This window comes from Micromys minutus (genome assembly GCF_963924665.1).
Source record: "Micromys minutus genome assembly, chromosome: 19".
NCBI classification, from domain to species: Eukaryota; Metazoa; Chordata; class Mammalia; order Rodentia; family Muridae; genus Micromys; species Micromys minutus.
The window spans coordinates 6619996-6643746 of NC_137954.1; the positions used below are offsets into that span (position 1 = coordinate 6619996).

The 23751-nt window shown below is 44.6% G+C and overlaps 1 protein-coding gene across 1 annotated transcript in view; it reads right to left on the reverse strand.

Moving 5' to 3' along the window:
• HECW2 (HECT, C2 and WW domain containing E3 ubiquitin protein ligase 2) overlaps positions 1-23751 on the reverse strand; it is a gene marked incomplete at its 5' end in the record, with an annotated part of 178152 nt that overhangs the window by 80357 nt on the left and 74044 nt on the right. The window contains 8 exons of the mRNA XM_080933317.1: positions 1974-2159; positions 10445-10569; positions 10969-11072; positions 11626-11776; positions 16882-16977; positions 17980-19359; positions 19750-19850; positions 23408-23550. Of these exons, the coding sequence (XP_080789443.1) occupies positions 1974-2159; positions 10445-10569; positions 10969-11072; positions 11626-11776; positions 16882-16977; positions 17980-19359; positions 19750-19850; positions 23408-23550 (2286 nt within the window). The remainder of the gene's footprint in view (positions 1-1973; positions 2160-10444; positions 10570-10968; positions 11073-11625; positions 11777-16881; positions 16978-17979; positions 19360-19749; positions 19851-23407; positions 23551-23751) is intronic.

Below are 23751 nucleotides of genomic sequence, written 5' to 3' on the forward strand. Positions count from 1 at the left end.
AGTCTTGGGCTAAGTGCTTGCTGAGCTTCTTTTCAGTGTTCTGAAGCAGACTCAGCTGCAGCATGGCACATCCTCCCTGGTGATATGCCCTTGCTTCTGTCTTCACCGTCTTGGAGGCTGCGTTGTCACGATTTTTGACTCATTACCATTTAACCTATGGTCCAGGGACATCACAAGAGATCCATCCCTTTATCTCCTCTACATTCATGCTTGCTGCTTCTAAACTCTTGTTTGGGAACATTGTTAAATAACCCTGCAGAAAAGTCAAGTCCGTAATGCAGTGAGCCTGTGAGGTCTTCCTTGCATTAGAGTCAGTGCTGTGATAGCAACTGCTTTGACTCCCTCCCAGAGGCTCTCCGCTAAGACTGCTGGAAGCTCAGTCTGAGAAAAGCAGAAGACTCCTGCAGTACCGAGGGCACTCCGGGGGACGCTGCTCGGCTTGCACACTTTTCTTCCCAGGATGCTCTTCCCCCGCACAGTTCACACCTCACGTCCTTTTGGCTTCCCCATGCATCATGGAGACACCCCCAAACACCTCTATAAAACCCCAACCATCCCTAGCGTTCCACAGACTCTGTCCTCTGATTCAGTTTACAGTATGTTAATCACCTCTTGATACAAGTGTGTTTATCTGCCCCTTGCCTGTCTCTTTTCTTTGAATGCCATGTTAACCTGCTTTGTATAAGTGCTCGATAAAGACTGGCTTTGCAAAAAAAAAAAAAAAAAAAAAAAAAGATAGCTCAAATTTTTATGTACCATATATATATATATATATATATATATATATATATATATATATATATATATATATATATAGTGTCATTTTAACCCCTTTGAAGTCAATCCTTTTGGAGTCAAATGATCCTTTCACAGGGATCACCTAAGACCATTGAAAAACCCAGATTTTATATTACAATTAATAATAGAAAATTACATTTATGAAGTAGCAACAAACAACATGAGGAACTGATAGTAAATAAAACCTTGCAGCATTAGGTTGAGGGCCACCATTTTAAGCATTATTCACCAATATTTCATATATACAAGAAAACAGGTTGGTTCTACGAAACCTCGGTTTAGAAAATATAATGTCACAGTTAAGGTCAGGGGTCATGGAACCAGATGACCTGGCGCACAGGGCAGCTCAGCCATGGCTTGTCTTGGTAATGTTGGGTGGGTTGCCGAGCCATTATGAGTTTGGGGATTTTTCATCTTTGAGGTGTGGTACCAGCAGTACTTCATCATGATGTGGGAAGCCTCTGTTTATCTATGAAGCCCCCAAACAGTTCAGGGATCACAAAAGGTGTTAAGCAAATGTCAAGTAAAAATAAAGAGTTCACTAGGGAACACCTTCTAATGAAACGAACTTTCCATTCCGACTTCTTACGTGCAGTTTCCTGGTTAGAACTCGACTTTCTGGTTCACCCATCGACATAGGAAGCGCAGATGTCACTACCCTGGCTTTTATGTGCTTCTCATTATGAACTAGGGAGTTGTTCAAGGTACAAGGAGGCCAGGACTCTGGACACGGCTGAGACTCAGACTCCACCAATGTCTTGCACAATGGCTCAGTGATTCCTAGCCTCCCCTCTGAACAAAACTACCATGTATTTTTATCCATGTGTCTACACCATAAGTTACATCGCTCAGGAGAAGTGTGGCCTGAGAATTCTTTTCCCTAGTCAGTGGAAAATGCCAAGAGAGGGCAGAGAGAAGACTGTCTGGGAAAACATGGCTATCTATATCTATATCTATCTATATCTCTAATCATCAATATCTATATCTATATCTATATCTATATCTATCTATCTATCTATCTATCTATCTATCTATCTATCTATCTATCTATCTGGATTATAGTAACAAGCTGCCTGTGCAGGTTTGTGCTGAGTAAGGAGATGGAACATTTGCCCTCAGTGAGAAGAGCAGCCGCAGTCACTCCGTAGCTCAGTAGGGTGGCTAGCTCAGGTTACCTTGCCCTGATGATCGTGTTTCATCTCCCAGCCCCTTGGTAGTTCCAGCTGTTTGTTAGCAAACATGTTAAGGAATCCCACGAGGTCCCTGTTATGCTGATAGCGTTCAAAGTGGTGGGTGTCCCGCCGGACTTTGGTGATCATGTGCTTCAAACACGTGTTGTTTGTAAACATGCGGTAGGCACTCTGGAAGAAAAAAAGAGAGAATGACGGTTAGCCTGCCTACATACATCATGGCATGGTGGTTATTGCATGAGATGTACTAGTCCTCTCGTATATGTAAAACATAGACGCAGGCTTCAGCAGAACTCCAGACCCACAGATAAAAGCATCCAGAAGAGCAAAGAGACTTGAACGTACAGAAGCTGTAGGAAGTGAGGCCCTTTCCACTATTGGTGTCTGGCTTTCTAAAGAACAGGCATGTTGGAATATTCCTTTCGCATGAGACATTCAGCCCCAGCATTGGTTTCAGCAAAGCACACAATCACAAGTCTATGATGGTGGGACTAAGCACAGCACATGACAGGGAGCCCCAATAGCTTGTTCTTCCTCCGGCTTCCGACCAGATCACCACTGGCTCCGAGGGTCAGACAGTCTAGAAGCAGAACGCTAAGGTCAAAGCTGTATGAAAAATGCTGTTCTCTATCTGAGCTTCAGAAGCACACACACTACCAAGGTGAGCTGTTCACAGTGTCGGTCACGCCCATGGAGACTACAGCAGAGGTACTCATTCCAAGTCCCCTGGGTGGGGGGCAGACACTCAGAGAAAAGGGGTACAGTTAGAACAACTCAGAGACCATACCCCACTGTTCCGTTTTGGTGTTTGCCCCCCACCCTTGCCGATCCCCGCATAGCTTCATTTATTACAATACAAGTTTAATAAAATACCACAACCAACAAAAGAGAGGGAGAGAAGACTATGTTGTCATAGACTACAGTTTCAATTCATTATTTAAGATTGCAAAGACTGCCCACACCGGTTACTCAGCATATGCAGGTACTAGGCAGCAGAAAGGGAAGACTTCTGTGGGATCTATGTTCTTGAACCAATAGGAAGATGATATCCAGGAAATTGACTAGGCTAGTAATGATCGGAGTCTATTTTTCAAGGACAGAATGAAAGGCCTTCCAGGTCCCCTTATCTTTAGCCTCTCTGTGGTCCTAGAAACGATTGAGTTTGGGGGGGTTGTCTTTGGGCTATTTTTCCCGTGGGTTTTGTTCTTTCTTCCAGTCTAAGACAGTCTAAAGTAACTCCCAAAAACATCACAGTCCTTGAAAGCTGTGTCAATGTAAGAACCATTTACCGTCTACATTGCATCCGGGATTATTAGTTCAAAAGTTTAGCTATTTGTTCAGAAAATGAATACACGTGGCAGCCATCTCTCCAGGGCCCTTGAGTGTAGTCACACTCAGCTCACAGAATTTATAAGCCACTGGGAATCCCCAAGGAGCTTTCTTCCCTTTGGATGTAGAAAGTACAAAAAGTGGGGACTCCCAAGCTTGGCTCGTGAGTTTGTTGGGATCCAGAGAACCCCAATAACCTGATTTGGAAAGAGAAACTACCCTTTGTTAGCTTAAGTCACTGACGTGTGTTGGGTCCTTCTTCATGTGCAGCAAAAAGTTTTCTCATTAGCTCCTTGTCATAGAAAGTTTTTGCTCTGCATTTAAAATATTTTTTTTCCTGTCAAAACACATAGGAGGGAGGGAGAAGGGGAGGGAGTGTGATTAGCCATAAGGAATGATCTCCAACCTTAATTCTTGAGTCTCAAATACCTTGAAGGATTCCAACCCTCCAGTCTAAATGAGAATCGTGTTTGAGGGCTGGAAGCAGTTGTGTGGTCCAGAGCCTCAGTACTGCAAAGCAAGCAGGGGCTTGGGGGGACACAGAACGTGGGAAAATGATGTCATGAAAACAGGGAGGACTAACAAAATTATCTGGAGGTTACCAGGAGAAATGTGGACTATCTCATGGTGTATCCTGTGGCTGCCCCTGACTTGGAGAGGCAGCAGGACCCCAGAAGAGCAGGATGTGGTAGTTAGGGTCAGGAGGCCATGTCAGCCTTGGGCTTGATGTAATTCCCTTGGGATGGACAGCTCCTGAAGCGTGGGAATCTCACCTTGTCTTATAATTAATTAAATCCTTTTATCTTCCTCCTCCCCACTCAGACACATAACACAGTGCCAGGTTTGACTGATCCTGGGGAAAAAAAAACATCTATCAAAGTAAATTAAGTGTAAGAAGTATTTTTTTCCTCATTAGTAAGTAGTAAACAACCATTAGATTCACAGCCTTTTCAAGTCTATGAAAACAAACATTCACATGACTGTCAGGGTCTAAAGAAAACACCTCCTCAGACACATATATACATTTTAACAAACATATGTAAACACATAACACATACATTGTTGTGTGTATATATGTGTACATATAAAATGTATAGTGTATATATATGTATGTAAAGTTATAGATACAGCTAAAGTTTAAAAGGATATTTGTATTGCAGTTTATATAAAATTATGTTGTCATAGCTGCAGGGATAATTTGGTCGACAATGAGGAGTAATAATAAGTCTTCTATTTTTTTAATAACATAGTAAGACCCCCAAACCAGTAGAACAAAGAATATGGACTTGCTTTGAAGAGGAAAAGGCCATTATGAAACACACGATATATGTAATTAAAAGACTGTATGAGGGGGTTTCTCCCAATCTAGCTATGTTAGAACAGACAGATATAGTAGTAAAACCATCTACTTCCAGCCTTTGAAGCTTGTGAGCTGGCAGCCCACTTTCTATTAACGGAGGGGTCTCAGAGCCTGTCATTAAATGTGTGCTGAGTTCTGTTGGTGTGAAACCCTGAGGTCACAGACCTGAGCACTCGGAATCAGGAAGATGGCCCATGCGCTAGAACAAACTGGCAGAGCCCCAAAGCCAGGAGCAAGGCCAATGACCCAGTCAAGAGACGCTCAGAAGTCGTGCTCGCGCCGACTGTGTGGGTCTTAGTGGAGGGTGACTCTGGCAAGCCCTCTTTAAGCGAAAAGGGGGATCCTCATTTCCCCTCTAGAGGTTGGTGGTTCTAGTCAGGTAAATGGATAGAATTTCTCATCCAGGAGAGTAGGTTGGAAGACAGTCAATACTGTATTTCATGAGCCACCAGCATGGCAGTACGCAGGCCAACCTCATGGGGAATCTGCCTGTGAACTCCCCTGTGGTTAACTGAGCAGGCAAACGTAATAGGAGACAAGGCACCTTTAACTGATGTCAGGCCGACATAAAGTTTTGGGTTCCCTTCATGGGAAGAAACACCCCACTTTAGCTGTTTGCTTTGTACTCCAAGGCTGCCTTTCCCAGCCTGCTTCTTCATTGCCCACTTCCCAGTCAGAACTCAGGGTTCGGCGGCTGAGAGAAGGACCCCAGAAGCAGAATTTTGCTACAGCGAATCCCTTTAGAGCTTACATGAGTCATCTTTGGCTAGTGTCTGAGGCTTTAGAAGTGAAGAATACTGAAACTACACTAAAGGGGAGGCTTTTCTGGTTGTTTGGCAGCAAAACATGAAACATCCGGTTCTTAGTAATCAGCCACAATGTAACTAACTGTAGGGGGCGATCTGATCCTCCGTTAATTGATGCTGAAGTTTCATGATGTGGTGGCCAAAGCTCCTAGACTGCTAGTTCTAATTTCATCTACTTCTTCCAAATTCAGAATGCCACTAGAGACTTCACTCCCAAACAACACCTTCTACTGAGAAAACTCTCATCAAGCATGGGTAATCTGAACTTAGGTCTGGAAAACAACCTCACTGACTTACTAGAAAATGCCTCTTGTGTTCCTAAGGAGCAAGCGCCAATGATGTACATTACTAAACGAAACTTACTGATAAGAAAAGCAAGAAATGCTGGTTCCAGAACAGGCCAGCTAGTCTGTGGAAAGAGTCCTGTATGCTACCGTCTGCACCGATACTATTTTACTTAATTTGATTTTAGATCATTTAATTTTTAAGTTGTTTTGCCAGGTTTTAAATAGCGTTTGCCAAAACACAGAGGGGAACTTACATTTATTAGCAGGAACCCCTGTAACTGTCAGATCATGTATTGCATGACAGCGGTAACTCTTGATGTTTAAGGGTGTGTCTAAGATGATATTTACAAACTTTAAAACAACTCTAACAACTAAAGAATTTAGACAAGTGAATGAATGCATTTCTAAAGATCATTAAAAATCAAGAGTAATAATTTTAGCGTGTGTTGAAAATATTCTGCTACATGTAATTAAATGTACTTATGTATAACGTAAGCTAGGCAAACACAGGCATCTCAACTCTTAAAAAACTGGGCAGGAGTAACAAAATCTTGAGTTAGTTTGGGTTAATTTTGATCTCCACCAGAAGAGGGCAGTAGAATGCGTGAAGTTACCAGGACAGAAAATGAGCCGCATCAGTTTCAGTTTCTTCATCGCCATGGCAACTGTATGCCTGAGGATGTTTGCTCCCCTCAGCACCCATCAGGATGAACATTGCTGCTGCGTCCGGTATGCTTTCCTCGCTGATCTTTAACACACCCATTTCTTCAGATTGTTTTAATAAACAAGGGGAGTTTCAAATCTCAACACTTATTTTGAATGTTGAATATTTACAATAACATTAACAGGGATTTACTGAAAACAGCCGTACACTACAAAAAGTTCAATCAGAAACTTAGAAAATAGAAAAGTAAAGTAAAAATTCAAGAAAGTTTACCATGTAATATTTGCAACTAATCCCCAAATAAGAAAAAACAGAAACAAAAACAAAAACATGTCCGGAAAAAGGTTATGCCTATACATCCATCCCTAAGATCTTAACAAAAATTCTAGAAATTTTAATTTATGACATATCAGTCAGAAAATAAGACTTCCTAACCCACAGAACTTAAATTTTATAGACACGCATCGTTTTAGCAAGTAATGAATACAGTATGGGTAGAAGGAAGAAAAAGAAAAAAAAGCAAAACCTTTAGAGAAGAGTATTTTTAACTACAGATGTGCTATCCAGAGAAAGGAATTTTAAAATCACACCCAAGTGTAGAACAGAGAAAGGTAGCACCTCATGAAAAGAGAGTCTACAAGAAAGCCTGAGTTGAGCTGCTATACGCCAGTGTCCAGGGCTTCTAGGAATGCATCTAGGCCATGTTTAATTAGTTACTTAAAGGGCCACACACTGCAGCCCCGTGAGACCAGAGCCTGCAAGGAACCAACAGTTTGCATTGATCTGGAAACAAGCAAGCAAGCAAGCAAACAAAAAGCCCTGTTAAGTTAAAAACCACAGCTTTGAACCACAGCTCTATCAACTGGCTAATGGCACTGCAGAGAGGAGGAGTTTGTAGCTGACAGCCAAGGCAGAGAAGTCAGAAACCCCACCTAGTGATGTCACCAGTAGTCTGAACTCAGCGGGGGGTTGGGAAGAATTCACACTGCAGAAAATGGTAAATGAAAACCAGCACTTGATTCCTTGTTCTGTGACCTGTCCAGAGTATGGGCCAACTGTCTGACTATAAGAGACCACTAAAGCCCTCCCGACACACAGGTCTACACACTGCCCTTTTCTTAAAACGTTTATCAGCTGCCCCTTTACAGAGAAGGTCTTGTAGACCAAAGAACCTGACAGAGATGATGACATGCTAACAAAACCGCACAACAAACCCCGCTGTTACATCAGGCACAGCTCACAGATACAAAGTGAAGAAATGTAGTTCCTGGCACAACTAAAAAGGCAATGACTTCAGAGGCAGGAGTCTGGGGCCCAGCTTTCCTGTTTTACTGTTATCCTACTGATCAATCCAAAGCACTCCTGTCCCAATACACTTGTACATTAATAAGGGTGGCAAAAATCAATAAAACCTTTACTGTTATTTGTAAAGCATATACTATAATTTTTCTATATTGACAAATTTATTTAAGAAAACATACACAGACACACAAATCTGAATGCACAAATAGCCTCTTCCCCCATACCACAGAATTTCAAGTCACTCAGGTTGGCTTCTGCTTGCTAGGAAGCCAAAGATGACCTTGAACTTGTGATCCTCTGCTTGTCTCTACCTCTCCCTGGGGCTAGTTACAGGAATACATCATACTTAGTTCAAGTGGGTTGGGACCCAGGGCTCTGGGCAGACCAAGTGAGCACTTGAACAAAAAGAGGCCTTCTTCTTCCCCATATTCCAAACGGTACCAGCAACAATGATCATCTTCCCTCAGAACAGCGCACAGAGCTCTACGCGTCTCAGTCCCTAGTGATACACATTAGTCCAAGCCACTTCCACGCCAGGGCAGAGGTCTTTCGTTCACCTGCCTGTTCTCTGCATAGCGCCTAGAACGAACCTTGAGGACTCCAAGTCAGTCCTGCAGAACCGACACATTTAGAATGAAGTTTGTGCAAAGCCCAGATTTATTCCCAGATACAGTAAACACTCTATCCAGCATGTGTTCCATTCTCCAAACTTACTGTGTAGCATGTCACACTCCTTGTCCCCAGGGCATAACTCTGCTTAGTAAAGAGGCTTTTCTGTCCCTTGCTGTCTTGCTACTGTGTGGATGTGGCTCCCTTGGAGATACCTGTTGGCCACCCAAGCCCCCTGAAGTTCATATTGGTTGCTCCCTGCCCCTCCCCCGCCATACCACATTATGAACCTTTTCTTCTATTAGTCTTTCACTCGGTTTCACGCGGCCTGTCTTGCCAACCACTCTACTTCCTGGGTCTAGACCATCCCAGGGAAGTCCTGGGGGTTTAATAAATACGAAAGAATGAGTAAGCAGACAAACAAAAGCTGTGCTACCTGACTCTAAGCCCAAAGCCCTCCTGTGTATAGCGTAATAGTGTTTGTGCCTTGTGACAATTCTAAGTGTTAGCCTATTCCTCTTTACACAGAAGTCTGCCCCTTAGAACCACGCCATACACATATCTGAGTTCAGGTAGCTTGTCTGTTTTTTCTTTTTCTTTTTTTTTTACTTCCCAGCTCCAAGCCTGACTTTCTCTCTGTCCCAGGCTCTCTCCGCACCAGCCCAGCCCAGACTGCAACCCAGCCTCAGGGATTATCACAAGAGTCATGAACATCTGACTTTACAGCCCTTGTTCCTTATGTCTAGAGTGGTCTTCATGTCAGTCTTTCTAGGACAAGCTCCTACGCAGCCTTCAGAACCCTTTGCAAATGCATTCCCAGTGGAGATATACTTGCCCAGCCCCCACCATTGCTACTGCGTAATCATCAAAACCCTGGACTGTGTTTGTGTGGCTGGGATTCCAAAACCCGCAGGTGCTGTCTGTCGCCTGTGCATTCATAGGACTTGGCTCAGCGCCTAGTAGATAATCAGGAATTAATGAAAAATTGGCAAACGTGCAGAAGCCTCCGTCCTCCCACAAGCTGAGGACAAATATACTATTCATGCTCACCCTCTAACCGAGTCCTTTTTATTTCTATTCAAACCTGTAAACCAGGACCGAATATAGGACAGAAACCTGCTAATCCAGGCATCTGCACGGGCTTCTAAAGTTAGACAGACATACGTAAATATCAGTAAACAGGTACACAGAGGCCACCGAACAGCCATCTCCAGGTACTAAGACCAGGCCAGTGTCAACTTTCTCCTTTAGTCTGACGTTTCCCTGAGATGTTTAATTTGTTCAGCCACATTCAGTATTTTTCCCTCCATTCTAACTTCCCTGTTATTATCACTTATTAATGGGAGAAAGTTACCATCCAGGGCCATCTTTAGTGTCCAATCTGCAGTTTCTAACCCACCAAATCTTGGCCGCTTTCTGCAGCTACTTCCTTTCCTGCTGGATGCTTCCCTACAAGGCTCCTCCTCCCAGCTCACGCCCTGATGGATGAATTCCACCCAGCTGAACTTACAGGCAATGTTTCCTTATTTTACATCACTCCATATACAATTAAGACAGCCTCCCCCCAGTTATCATCTTAGCAAAGCCATTCTCCGAGCTCAGAAACTCCTGGGATGAGTTTGTTTCCCTCTCATCATACATTTGCTGAAACCTAAGCACCAACAACGATTTTCATCAGGATATGGTAACTTGTTGGCGGATGAAGCATAACTGGAAGAATCAGAGCTTCCTAAAAGCAGAACTGAAGGCAGCCCTCAGTGAGGTGCCTTCACCCATGAAAGAGATCACCTGATTCCAGACCAACCAAAGTGATCCTGGACTTTATGGCACCCAAAAATCATGGGAAATGATTTTTTTGCTGCTGATAGTCTGGGCAGCTCCAAAGGTTTTTGTTTCCATTTGTCTGATTTCCAGATGTCTGTTACATATGCTAAATTTATATGTCATGGTGGTTTAAAACACAAGGTATGAAACAGGGCTCGGAACACACTAAGTACTCGGGAAACACTCTGATGACCCCGACGATCATTCCCCAAGTAAGGAGTATTTCTTTTGGCCTATTGTTTTTCCAGAATGTTCCTCCAGGATTTGCTACTCACAGGGTTAGAATGCAGCACGGTGAAGAACTCTGGGCTGATGAGGAACTTCACAGGGGGCGACTGTAACAGCAGCGTGAGCCTGGATCTGGAGGTAGAGTGGGGCAGAATGTTCTCCCGACGGAAGTCTAAGCGGACAGAACACAGAGGCCTTCAGAAGCAAACGGTGCAAATTGTCCTCCCGTCATTTCTTAATGACACTAAAATGAGACTGAATACCATTTTTAGCTGTTATGAACATTGTTAGTGCATGCAAAGCTTCTTAAAAGTGGCCAGACTCTTGCTCCATATTGACACAGACTCAGAGACTCTGGTGCCATACCACGTATTTGTTTTGTGACACGTCCTCCCAGAACTCATAAAAGGTTATGTGATGAGAAAGACACGTGTTGAATTTTATTTTATATTTTTAAACTTTGTTTTCCAGATCTTAGGAAAGTGCCATTCTCCTAAAGAGCAGCTCGTTTCTTAGACATGTTGGATCTCCTGCTACATTTATGGGATTACAGCCGAAGGCTCGCTCTTACCTGCACTGGCTTGGTGAAAGTCGGCCTCCTCCCCTGCCCCGTCAATGGTACTGGTACTTTCCTCAGGCCTCTCATTAGTCATGGTTCTGCGGATGCTCTGATAACTAAAAGCATGGATCTGGGGTTACATGCCAACCTGCCAAAACCGCCCTCAAGCCCAGAAGCTCCAGGCCTCCCTCCTCAACTGCTGCCTCCTAGGGGAAATGACAACACACGGAAGCTCTACCACTTATCATTTTCCTGACAACTTAATCAAACTCAGAACAACCGTGTCCCTTAAAGAAGATCCATCTGCAATGAAGGAAAGAATGGGTTTATGTTCTGCAGTGATTAGTTTTTGAGAAAGAACGGCTGCTTTGAGCGGGTTAGGTGGATAAAACTGCATTGCTAGGGGAGAGTTCAGGGGTCAGAAGTTTGACTTCAAATCCTAAATGTGTTTTTCTGCCTTCCAAAACCCAGTGCTTTGGGCTGACTACAGGAACCAAGATTACTTCCTCTGCGGTTTCCCAGCAATGCCAGCGTGTGTATGCTTCGAGTTCTTCTTCGGGAGAAGTTCAGATTTAGCTAAGTGACAGGACATTAAAGAAGCAGCCAAGTGTTCTACGCTGCCTAGGGAGAAGCCCACCAAGCCCAGAAGAGAAGAGAACGTGTGCTCACCGCCGATTTAGCTGCTCCATCTGCTGTATCGAGTTAGATCTCTGCAGGACCTGTGGGGCGGGGGGAGCTGTAGGCCTCTGCCACGTTGTGGTTCTGTTTACATGGTCCACGTAGAAGATCCTGCCGTGGCTGTCAATACGGGCCTCCCAGTCTAAAGAGCAGGAAGGCACCAAGAGGAATAAGGAGGAGGAGCCGGTCCAGGAAGGTGGTTCATTAAGTTCAACACCGGTTCTCTCTCTCTCTCACACGCTATAATTTGTGGCTAATAACACATACCTCACTGCGTAGCCTGGCTTCCTCCCCAGTCCACTTGGGAAACTATTGTTACTAGTTATTAAGTCTCTGCAGCCTGCATGATATAAACTTCTTTAAAAAATCTTTTTTTTTTCCAGGCATGTGTGAATAGCAGTTGTAAAAGGACATGTGGTTGGTATCATACTAGTTTTCAGAGTTTCACATGGAAAGTGGTATTTTTCACCCCAATTTTATCTTTTTCTTCCTCCTCTACCTTCGTCCTTTCCCTCATCGCCTGGGAGAACCCGCCGCATGCGTGTAGATACGCAATAGCGGTAGATGTACACCTTGGAAGGGAAGTAGATAGATAGCCTTCCACACCCTATACAGCAATCTGCCAGCATCATTAGCTACACATTTCAATCTGCTCTCCTTGGGCAAGGAAAACATTTTCAGAGCGAGGACAACTTCTTCCCTCCATCCTTAGAAGATAACTGAATTGAACATCAAGTAGCACAGTAGGTGTGTTGGTCTCTGTAAGCCAACATAATTGCATGTTCGGTCACATTAGAGAGCAGGTCCTGTCTTCAGGACCAGGCCACCCGCTCCTGTGACCGGATGGCCACCCCTGGTTCAAACTGACAGAGCAAAGCCAATCTTTTCAACAGGACAAATTCTCAGAATGGATTACCCCGGGGAGGAGGACTGTACTGTAAACATGACCCACCAGAAACCTATGTTTTTATTCAGGTAAAATATTTCTACATCTATATCCCTGAGTAAATTAATTTAAAAATTAATCAGCGCTTTTCTCCAGAGAAGTACAATTGGCTCAGATTTCCCACATGATCACAAAACTCAGCAGCGGCCTCCCTGCGGTGAAGCAGGAGCCCACATGAAAGGCATGGTTCTCACTAGCAGAAGTGAATGGAAGAAATATCTCAACCAAGTCCTTTGGGTTGCAGAGCCCTGCCCTGTAAGCCCACCCACCTGCACAAAGCTACCAGTAAAGGCCATTGCTTTAGCTGCGGGTGGAGAACCTCTTATACTGACCGTGGCCTATTGTTACAACTGTCAAGAGAAAGAAAAGTTGAGTGTAGATAAAGTACCACAGGGACAACAGCCTCTAAATACCACTCACATTCCAAGATAAGACAGGCATGTGAAACTGCCTATACACCTGAACTCTTTGGGCATAGCTAAGATTTCACCAAAAGGACCTTCTGAAAGGTCTCATCTCACACTCAGGGTGACACACAAAAGGTGAGCATTTTCCAACCCCCTTGATCTATGCTAAAGTTTTGATTGACTCCCTGTATACTTGCCCATCCCAAATATCACAAGAGCCAATTGCTCCATCTCATTTCTATCTTATTAGCGTTGGGATAGTTTACCCATCGATAGCACGTCAAGCCAAACACATGAAAACGGGTTGCAAAGTTTCACCCAAGGCTGTTTATAGTAGCTCTCAAAAAAAAAAAAAAAAAAAAAAAAAAGCAGAATAGTATCAATTAGAAATTTTAAAAAAGAACAGAAATGAAGCAATGAGAAAGAACTCAGCCAAGCTTCCATGAAAAGGTTGCTACTAAGAACTGGCTCTGAAGCCCTGGCAGCTGAAGCAGAAAGAAAACTCACTTCTGCACACTTCTGACTCCCTGACAAAAGAGAAGAAAACTCACTTCTGCACACTTTCTGCTCCCTGACAGAGAAGAAAACTCACTTCTGCACACTTCTGACTCCCTGACAAAGAGAAGAAAACTCACTTCTGCACACTTCCCGCTCCTTGACAAAGAGAAGAAAACTCACTTCTGCACACTTCTGACTCCCTGACAAAAGAGAGGTCCAAAAACCCAAAGCTTTCAGAGTTGGCATTGTTCCCTTAGAAATAACTAAATAAAGATTTATCTAAGGAGATTTGCATGCAGCCTGCTTAACAGTTTATATGGGGAGATTTGGAAGAAGGGTTCCCCCAAATATAGTAACTGTTGTGTCTTTCACAAACCACATAATAAGAGAACAAACAATTTCAAACTGATATGACTCTACAGGAAGTGAGGGTCTTTTTATTTGCCTTCCACAAGACCAGGGATGACCCTAACTTGTCATCCACCAAAGACATGTTTTATGTGCAATAGAAAGAATAAGAAGCCAAAACCAAAGATCTGCTCTCTAAGAATCTAGGGTAGTGAGCGCACTTTGAAGCCCGTGGATATCACATAGGATGTGGGTACTTGGCACTGAATTAGCCAAGGCTGCTCTGCCCTTGGCATTCTTCTGCCCAAGTGGTCAATGCTGGTGGAATGATTCACTACCATCATTGAGACCATGGTTACACTTCAAAAGGTATAACCTCTTGAATGGCTTTCCACTGAGCCTGATTTGTTCTTTCTATAAGAATGCATAGGAGTAATCATTTCAAACTATCGTAGTTTCTTTGTGATGGATGCCACTCAGTGCTGACAGGCAGAGTTAGAAGGCAGGATCTGGATCCTTACTTTCCTCTCCTGCCACAGGGTAACATAAAGTGAGCACCATCAGGACGGAAGAAGACAGAGGATAATGTGCTCGGTGGGTCTTAGGGCATCGGTAGGTAACACTGGATGGTAAGAAGTCTGGTTCTAGCTGTAGTTACACTTTTGCTACGAGACCTTCAGAAAGCTACTATACCTCAATGAGTCATGATTTCAGTAGAAAACTAGAGGGCAGAACCAAACTTTTTTTTTTAAAGGTTTCCTCTACTTTTAAAAGTCAACACATCTATAAAACAATGCCAGTTTATTACATCAGGTTCAGAAAGAATCTAGTGACATCTTAGTGTCATCCATGTATCTTATATAATAAATAGGATACAAGTTCCAAACCCAGCTAGAATTACTTAGGCCTTATATACTTAGGGTGGGTCTCCAGAACTGCTCTGGACTATAGCTATAAACTGACACCACACACTGGTGTTCTACATAACATTTCCCTACATAAACAAACACATGGCAATAATGAAGTTGGAAAACTATCAGATGGCTCTGTTTCCCAAGGTATCTGGGCATGGGCAGGGGTGGAGGTGGAGGTCTGTCAGATGCCAGGCTTGGTGTGAAAATCCTCATTAGAAAAGCTAATTCCTAAGATACACCCAGGTCTTCAGATCCCATGACTCCGATTCTACCACCCTTCCCCCATCATTCCTAGACTCACAGAACATTGGGAAACACTGACAGAAATGAATTGGAACTTAAACAATAGCTGATATGCCAACCAGAGTTCATAGGAGGCTAAGCTTCCCCAGGGGCATGGACTGAAATCCAGTCTTTTGGATTTTATATATGCATTAAATGTAAATTCGGTCCATCTAAAAGATGCTCTACAAGACACACCATCCCAAGGCCACTGTCAAAGCACTGGTCCCTAGCTGGGGCCAGAGGCAGAAAAGGTCTTACATTTCTGGTATATATGGGAGGTGGGCATAGGGAAGGGGTGCCTATGATCAATCTTCTCCTCCCACTAACCTTCTTTCCCACTTCCTTCAAACTGGACCCTGGCCTTCTCTGGCCTCCCAGTCAATGCTCAGTGTCAACCTATCTCAGTGAATGCGGACAGTACCATGAACAGCTGAACAGGAAATTCTTCCCCCATGCACAGGTCCCTCACTCAAAAGGGGAAATGACAAAGTCACTCTTACTCTTCGGGTTTGTCATCATGTTAAATGAAGTGACAATTTGCAAAAAAAAAACACAAAAAAACAAAAAAACTTGCCCACATAGTTCTCTTATCCACGTTTAAACAAGGACACTGAACTATCCCAAATAGGCATCCTGGTTTCAGAAGAAAGGGACACTTACCTTTTAAAAATGTGATCTCTAGATCAACATTATGTCCAAAAATACTGGAGTGAACTGGGTATGGCTAGGACAGTGCTTGGTATCAACACGCTCATGAAATGCTGCACTCCCTTCTCCAACTCGCAAACTCGGCAAGTGAGCTACGCTCACATACAAAGCTCTCCCAGAACTCTCCTGATGTTCCCAATCCATTCTGCTCCATTTATACAAAAATATGCCCAAAGAATAAGGTAGTTGATTTTTTTTTATCTGAACGTATTAAAAGGGGGGAAGCCATGAACAACAGACTTCAGAAGGATCCAACCAGTTACTTTGACTAGAATGATGTCATTCAGCGCTCCTGTCAGCTCCCGCCAAAAATCACCTCTTGGGATTTAGGCACTAGAGAGGCAGCCACTTCTCGGAGGTCCCACCATTTTCTTGTCACATGTGACAAGACAGGTGAGCAGAGCGCAGAAAAGATGGTGAGGAGAAGGACAAACAGCACCTTAGCTACAGCGCAGCATGCTCAGTCATGCAAGTGAGCTGCTCTCGGCACGTCACTGTAAGGGACCCCAGAAACTTCAGCAGACTTCATATTCTGTGCTAGTTAGGAGTGAAGAGTATTCCTTATTTAGGCTGTGGACCATTTCCCCCCACACTCCTAATCCTCAACCATCTATTAAAGGCTCAGCACCTTCTAAAAGAAAAACATTGACACACCTTTGACATATCCTGAAATAATGCTTATATCCCAAAATTCTGTAGGCTAATTTCTGAAATTGATAGCATTGTCCCTAAGGGGGAAAAAAATAAGACCCTTGTATTTAATGGTTTTAAATGGCAGAAGAGATGAAAGCTAGTATATTGCAAGGTGAGGTTTTCCTACGAAAACCTGCCCCATCTTGTCTAGTCGCTGAATAAAATCATGCTGCTGTAAAGCATAATTCTAAAAAGTTCTCTTATGCAACTGATGCCTGAGATGTGTTGATTATGGCTTCGCCCCACGTGCAGAACAGAGCTTGCTCATCCCACCTGCCCTTTATTATAGAACAGTCCCAGAGAGGAGCTCTGCACAGCGTCCCAGGTTACAGACACGTGGTCAGGGGGCATCTCCCCGACACCTTCTCCTCCAGGACCCAGGGAAAGGACCTGCCTGTCACCTTTTCGCACTGCCTGTAAGGTAAACCTTTAGCTAACAGCTGCTCACTTGGTGGGAGAGCCTCGTCCACCCTCTGGTACCGGCTGACGTCCTGGCGCACTGAAGGGAGTGACCTCAAGGGCTGATGGCCATTGTTTTGAGAACCTAGGGTAAAAAGTAGAAAGTTACTTTTCCTTTTGCACCAAAATGGGTCACACACACACACACACACACACACACACACACTTAGACACACATACATACTCTCTCTCTCTCTCTCTCTCTCTCTCTCTCTCTCTCTCTCTCTCTCTCTCTCTCTCCAAAACCACACACCTAGGTTAGCTGGCACACATCTGTAATCAGAGGACTCAGCAAAATGAGGTGCTGGGGTCCAAATGAAAAGAAATAATTCTTTGAGCCTGTGTTATTTAGGCACGAGAGACTGTCCTTTCCCTTTCCCTGTCTCTCTCTAGAACATCTTAAATAAACCATTCCTAGGAGCCGCAGTCACTAAGATTCAGGACAAATTTTATGTCTGAACTTGCCACTTCATACTGAAACAATGTTTCCTTCCTCCTGTTCGGTTCCTGTCCTGGGGCCTTCAGAGTGAGTGGCTTGAGGTCACCCCTACATCACACCAAGGCACTGACTGGTTTTCTGTCTTCTTTAGGACGGGAGACGCCGTTTGCCAGGCCTCTTATGTCAGCAATGGATGGTTCATGTTCTACAAAGGCCGGTTCTGACCTGAGCTTCCTGTGGATGGAAACCACGGCATCTTCTGCCTTGCTACGTATAAGGAAATGATGAAGTCACTTGGTCTCTGCGGATCTGGACTGGGAGGACTGACGCATGACAGGGCGTTAGATACCCACACGCTTGTCCCCTTCTTAATCGGTGAACCACAGGGGAGGAATTCACCTCCCTATTCACCTATACATGCAAACTGCATTGCAATGTACATATACACAAACCATACATCTACATACAAGCAAATTATATACACATACATGCAAATTATATATTTACATGTAGTACATTTATCTATCCACACACATGTAAATCGTGTATCTATATATATGTAAATTTCACGTGCACACATATGAAAATTATGTTTCCTTTTGAGCAGTTACGATTAAGCCAAGAGTCATGCTGTCTTCTATATCCTACCTCCAGTGGCGCCCTCCTCCTGGGCAGTGGCCCCTTCGCAGGCACCTTGGGTATCCTCAGCATCCCCATCTTCCTGGGGCTGGCTATCTGAGACACCAGCAGCAGCAGCAGCAGGAGCAGCAGCAGCTGCTCCCTCAAGACTCCCCCTCCTCTGCCAGACCTCTCCCAGCTCCCCCTGCTCAGATAAAGCAGCAGCTTCAGCCCCGGACCCTTCCTCTTCCCTGCTGGGTACCTGCACAGCAGGTAAAGACCCCGGAGTGCAGATGGACCCCTGCGACCCCTCTGTGGGGCCGCTGCTGGTGGGCTCAGCTGCGCAGGCCCCGTCTTCCTCTTCCTGAGAAGAAAAGGCCGGGGTTTCAGGAAACCGTGCGCTCTCTAGAGATGAGCACCGTGTTTCCACTGAGGACAGCTGTGTCGTCACGCTCTCATTGCATGAGCTGTCTGCGCCGTCCAGGTCACTCTCTCCCTCGGGTCTGGTACTGGCCTCACTCACACTCTCTGTCCTTGCAGGGTCACTCGGTTCTGTCTCAGAGGACACCTGGGAAGGTTCAGACCCCTGGTCCAGGGACTCGGTCTCACTGGCCGCTCTGCGGCTCCCTCCAGACGCGTCAGAAGCTCCAGCGTCCGTGCTGCTTGTGGGCTGATCAACTTCTCGAGAGCTGCACAATTCAGTGCTACCCTGGTCAGCACTGGGCTGAGGCTCCAGGCTGGCTTCATTTTCCTCAGGGGCTGCACTTGACGGCAAGGAGCCATCTGCAACCTCTGGAAGATTCTCCGGCCTCTCTTCTAAGGAAGCAGTTTCATGTACAGAGGCATCCTCGTTCTCAACGGGGTTGTCATCTTCTGGCTTAGTCTGAGATGTGAGGCTCCTATCATCAGTTCTCGGCGCCCTGCTGGACATGATCAAGCCTCCTTCCTCCTCCAAGGAAGACGGGTAGCCTAGGTCTTGCTGGAACTCATGGTCTTCTTCATCGGAGTCTATATGGAGCATGGCATTAAGTCTTGTGTCAGTGGGAAAACTACTCCTCAGTTTGGGAGAGGCTCCCATGGGCCGCTCTGAGGAGGCCGCCCCCGGCCTGGAGGGGCCATTGTGTTCAATAGCATCTAAATAATCATTGAGTGAATCCTGGCGGCCCCTGGGGGGTGAATTTCTGGAAGAAGTAGAGATTAAGTCCTCTGTGTCAATTTCCAGAGTAGAGCTAGTCCTGAAAGAATGCTTGGGGGTCCCGTCAGCAACGCTGTCCTCAGACACTGGCCCGTTAGCACAAATAGTGCTGTCCTGGTGGCTCCCTGGCATTTCCTCATCGTCAGAAGGGCTGCCCAGGTCTCCGTTCACAGTGTGGACTCCGAGGATGGTGCCAACAGCTTCTGGAGATGCATCTGAATGAGGAAGCAGCACTTGTGAGCATTCAACAGAAGACAGAAAAACCTATTGTCCTAAAACTAACCGGTGTGCTGAGTTCAGTCATCCCGCACGTGACTCTGGGAAGTGTCACCGGCTGCTAGAATTCACTATACCTTGCTAAATGGGTATCCTGTGTAGCATTTGGCACAGGAAGCATAGATTTGATCTCTGCAGACTAGCTTCATAATGCAAACGTAATTCTCGGAGCCATTTTTGCTAAGCAGACTTTCCTAAGTGCTCACAAGGTTGGCAATCGCTGGAAAGCCATTCCATTTCCAGCACAGGGCACAGAACAATTCCTTTTAAATGCTAACTATCAAATGAGTAAGATCTAATACGAGCCTCTGCACCTACAGATATCTCACCTTCGTGAGCAGAAGATGTGACTTCCACTTTAAACTGGAGGTAACCACTCACGTGGTCAGCTGGGAGCCTTCTGCCAAGGTTGTAGCTGAGCATTTGGTCACTGCAGGAGAAGGAACAGCCATTCATCCTGATTGAACCTTCGCCTTCTTCCCACAGGCCACCCCCAGTCCCACAGGCTGCCCCTTGAACCAACCGTCCAGAATTTGCAGTAAATACAGGCTTGAACAAAAATAAAGTCTTATTGTAGGAAATGGTGAAGGAGAGAGAACAATATGAGAAAATAAAACCAGGTTGATTCCAGACAGCAAGCCTTCTTGTGAGCGTGTGTGTGTGTGTGTGTGTGTGTGTGTTAGTGCGTGAGCCTAACCTACCACTGAGTCTCGGGGGCTACATGGTGTTCTGCAATGAGGGAGATGTCTGGTGCTAGACTAGATCACAAGTGGACTGTTGTTCATATTTTGGCCCGTCTTGGTTGTGGTCTTAGGCTGTTGGCCAGCCAAAGGATAGAGTTATCCAGCTAATTCAAGTCCATGTCTATTTTCCAGATTCAAATACAAGGAAATACAAGGAATCCTGAGTGCGATGATTTACTTCTAATTACAGACAACCAAAAGGCTAATCAAATCCCACTATTTCTGCTCTCACACTGCCCTCTACTGGCTGCTCTGGGAAGAGAAGCATCCCGCACCTCTAGCCAGCTTCGCAGCATCCATCCACATGGCTTTGTTTTGTAAACTCATATTTAGATCTATAAAATACTCAGCTTATCGACTGGTAATTCATCTGAATTCACAATCACGTTCTGAGACATCTCTTCTTTACGATGCTGACATTATTGTCCTAGACAGATGCTGTTAAACATTTTGCCTACCACCTGAAGTGCTCACTGAAGGACATGCATGCATTGCTGGGAGCTCTAGGGATATGTTTTCTTTACTCCCCTGGCCACCAGCGGGACTCGTGAACCCTGCTTGCTAGAAGAAGACATGAAGGCATAGCTAAGAAGCTACTGGAAGGCAGACCTGGCATGAGCCATATATTATCCTGCCGCAGAAGCCCTTGGCAGGCATCCCCTGTGATCTGAGGCTGCTTTGGGTAGCATTCCCCTAACTGCCATTTTTTTAAACTCGTGGGATACCCGAATGCCACCAATACCCTGGCTCAACAGGGAGTTAAGACAGGCATTCCACACTTGTTACACTGGAATGTCTGACTGAACTCCACAATAGCCGTAATTGGCACCTTCTCCTCCTCACCGCTGGATTCCCACCATTTAGAGAACACCTGACACATGGAAGTTTGCTCACTTGTGAGTGTGCCCAGCAGCAAATCGCAAGGCCCAGTCTCCACTTTCTGACACCCAGTCATCTAATAACACCATCATTTTCTTGTCAAAATAAAATGATTGCTTCCCCCTTTTCTGCCCAAATCCACTCATGACACCAACGAGGGAAGATTTGCAAAAGCAGTGTTTAAGGCAGAGAAGGAACGTTTTATAAGAGCTATGGGGAAAGGCCTGTACCCATCTGTTTAGTTACTGTCTCATCTCTAACACCCCACACAGCTCTTGACATTTAGTAGGCACTTAATGTATACATAATAACTAACTGCCAAGCAAGAACCATTCTTTGGAAGAATTTTAACTAAGGTAAGTCCTCAGTTCAACTCTTACATATCAAAGTTCAGAATAGCTGCTACACCTCGCAGACCCTCTGTGAAGAGTGTGAGGAGTGGGGGTCTGGGTTCTCCTCCTGAACCTGCCCAGTCCTATCCAGACTCAAGATGCTTCCTGCTGTGATATATCATTATGAAGAACATGCTATTTCTTACTATCATTACAAAAAAAGGAACAGTGAAAGACTTTCTCTAGATGCCTGAGGCATTCTCCCACTAATCAGAGAGAGTGACAACTATAGGACCATGACAAGTCTTTTGGAAGGAAGCTGCTCATGCCGTGAAAAAAAATGTTACCATTAAACAAATGCTTTAAAAACAGATCAGAAAATGCAGCTTATCCCATACAACCATACCCTGGACATTATCACCTATCAGATAGCCTCGGTCCACCAAGTGTATAACTAGCCAAAGTGTAGCTCTTTCAAGATGCATTGATTACTCATAGAAAACAATAATCGGTCTGCTCATGGAGAAACATCTCAGCGCTGACACTTTGTGAATGCATTTTGGGCTTCCTTCCAATACCCACAGTTTGTTGCTCTTGTGGATGTTCAGCTCTTTAGAAGCCTAACCCAAACACCAGGGAGGGCATGGCAGTTTGGGTCACTGACAAGATTGAGCTCCTTCTTGATCAGTCTTACTGCACATGAAGTGGACACAGATCTATCACCTGGATTAGACGACTATAAGTTAACGTAAATCAAGTGAGAAATAGTTACTGCAGCTGATTCTCATCAACTCACTCACTGTTGATACATGATGAAAGTAATTCCAAAAGTTCCCAAAACATATCTTCTAGAAGCTATAATTATTATTCTTAAAAATAACTGTCGTGTCTCAGCTTCTTACTAGATAAGCCAAGCTCACAGAATTTTGTGTTACCTCGTTACTTGTGTGGGGTGTCCACCCATGCTGTTCACATCTTCTGAGAGTGAAGAGGAACAGAATCAATCAGAACCTGTGAGTCTGATGGGGTTGTACCGACCTCTTAGTCTGAGTAACTGTTTTCAGATGAGAAACACAAAGCTAACAACCTGCAGTGAATGTGTAGGGTCAGGTCTCCACAAGGAACCCTTACAGCCAGTACTCAAGGTATAAAAAGTGTGGTGAATTTGCAGGGTCAGCATCCTGCAGGGAACAACTACAACTTGTAATCTAGATGTTTCAGAGATGTGGGTCTAGAGCAGAGGGACTGAGCTCAAATTTCAGCCCCGCCCCCACCTGCGGCCTCAGATTCCTTATCTCTGAAGTGGTTAGCATCACACCTCTTGCCAAGGCTAAGTGGACAAGTCCCTGTGAGATTCTAACACAGGGTAAGAACATAGCATCCCAGGGGGTTGCCCCCACTACCCCTATAAATAGGGAGCTCACACTAATAATGACTCTTGCCGCTACACTACCAGTATGTTCAAAAGGTTCTCTGGTACTCATGCCATAAAAATACAGATCACATAACAATGGATGGGGTGTGTTGCATTTTTTTAACTACTCACGATTTACACAGACAAAATCTAAAACTAAGTCCCCAAATAAATTTGTGTGTGTGTGTGTGTGTGTGTGTGTGTGTGTGTGTGTATGTGTGTGTGTTTCAGGAGTAAAGGTATGCCCTGTGGAATCCATAAGGGTCAGATGAGGATGGAATGATCTCAAGAGAAGGTGTCATAGCAAGATTTCAACATGTCCTCAAACCAGCTGAACACCATGAGAAAGGTCACTCACTGACTGCTTTCTAGCTGAGACTTGGGAAGGGGATTGATACCACAAGGAGCTGTATCATTGAAACAAGGTATTTTTGGGTCCAGTACACTTTACTGAGCTTCAGGGCACATTTCTTTCTTTCCTTTTTATTTATTTTATTATTTTTTTTTTATTTTAAGGAGGCAGGTTGCACTTCTCAGCTAGACACACCCCGGGACTACCGAACCTCAGCTCTGTCTCAGCACAGACTAATCTCAGGACCCCCAAGTGAGAGACGGTTACCCAACAGCCTGCCGCTCCAACAGCCTCTGCACTGGAACGGTTAGCTTTCCCAGGAAGCGTTTGATGATAGGCCGGCTCTTGGCAAATTTGTCTTTGATTTCAATTTCTAAAACATCAGTCAAAAGTGCAAAAAAGGAGTATTTCTGAAATAAAAAAAAAATGTATACCATATTGGCTTTGAAGACAAATGCAACATCTTATCCTATACACAGAAAATGGCATCTCTTAAGCTGCACACAGAGTTCACATTACCAGTTGCTGTCAATCCTATACTCAGACAAAACTAATAAAAGTCATAAGGCAAAAAGAAGTTTAGGATCTGAGTGGCAACAGAACCCCTTTCA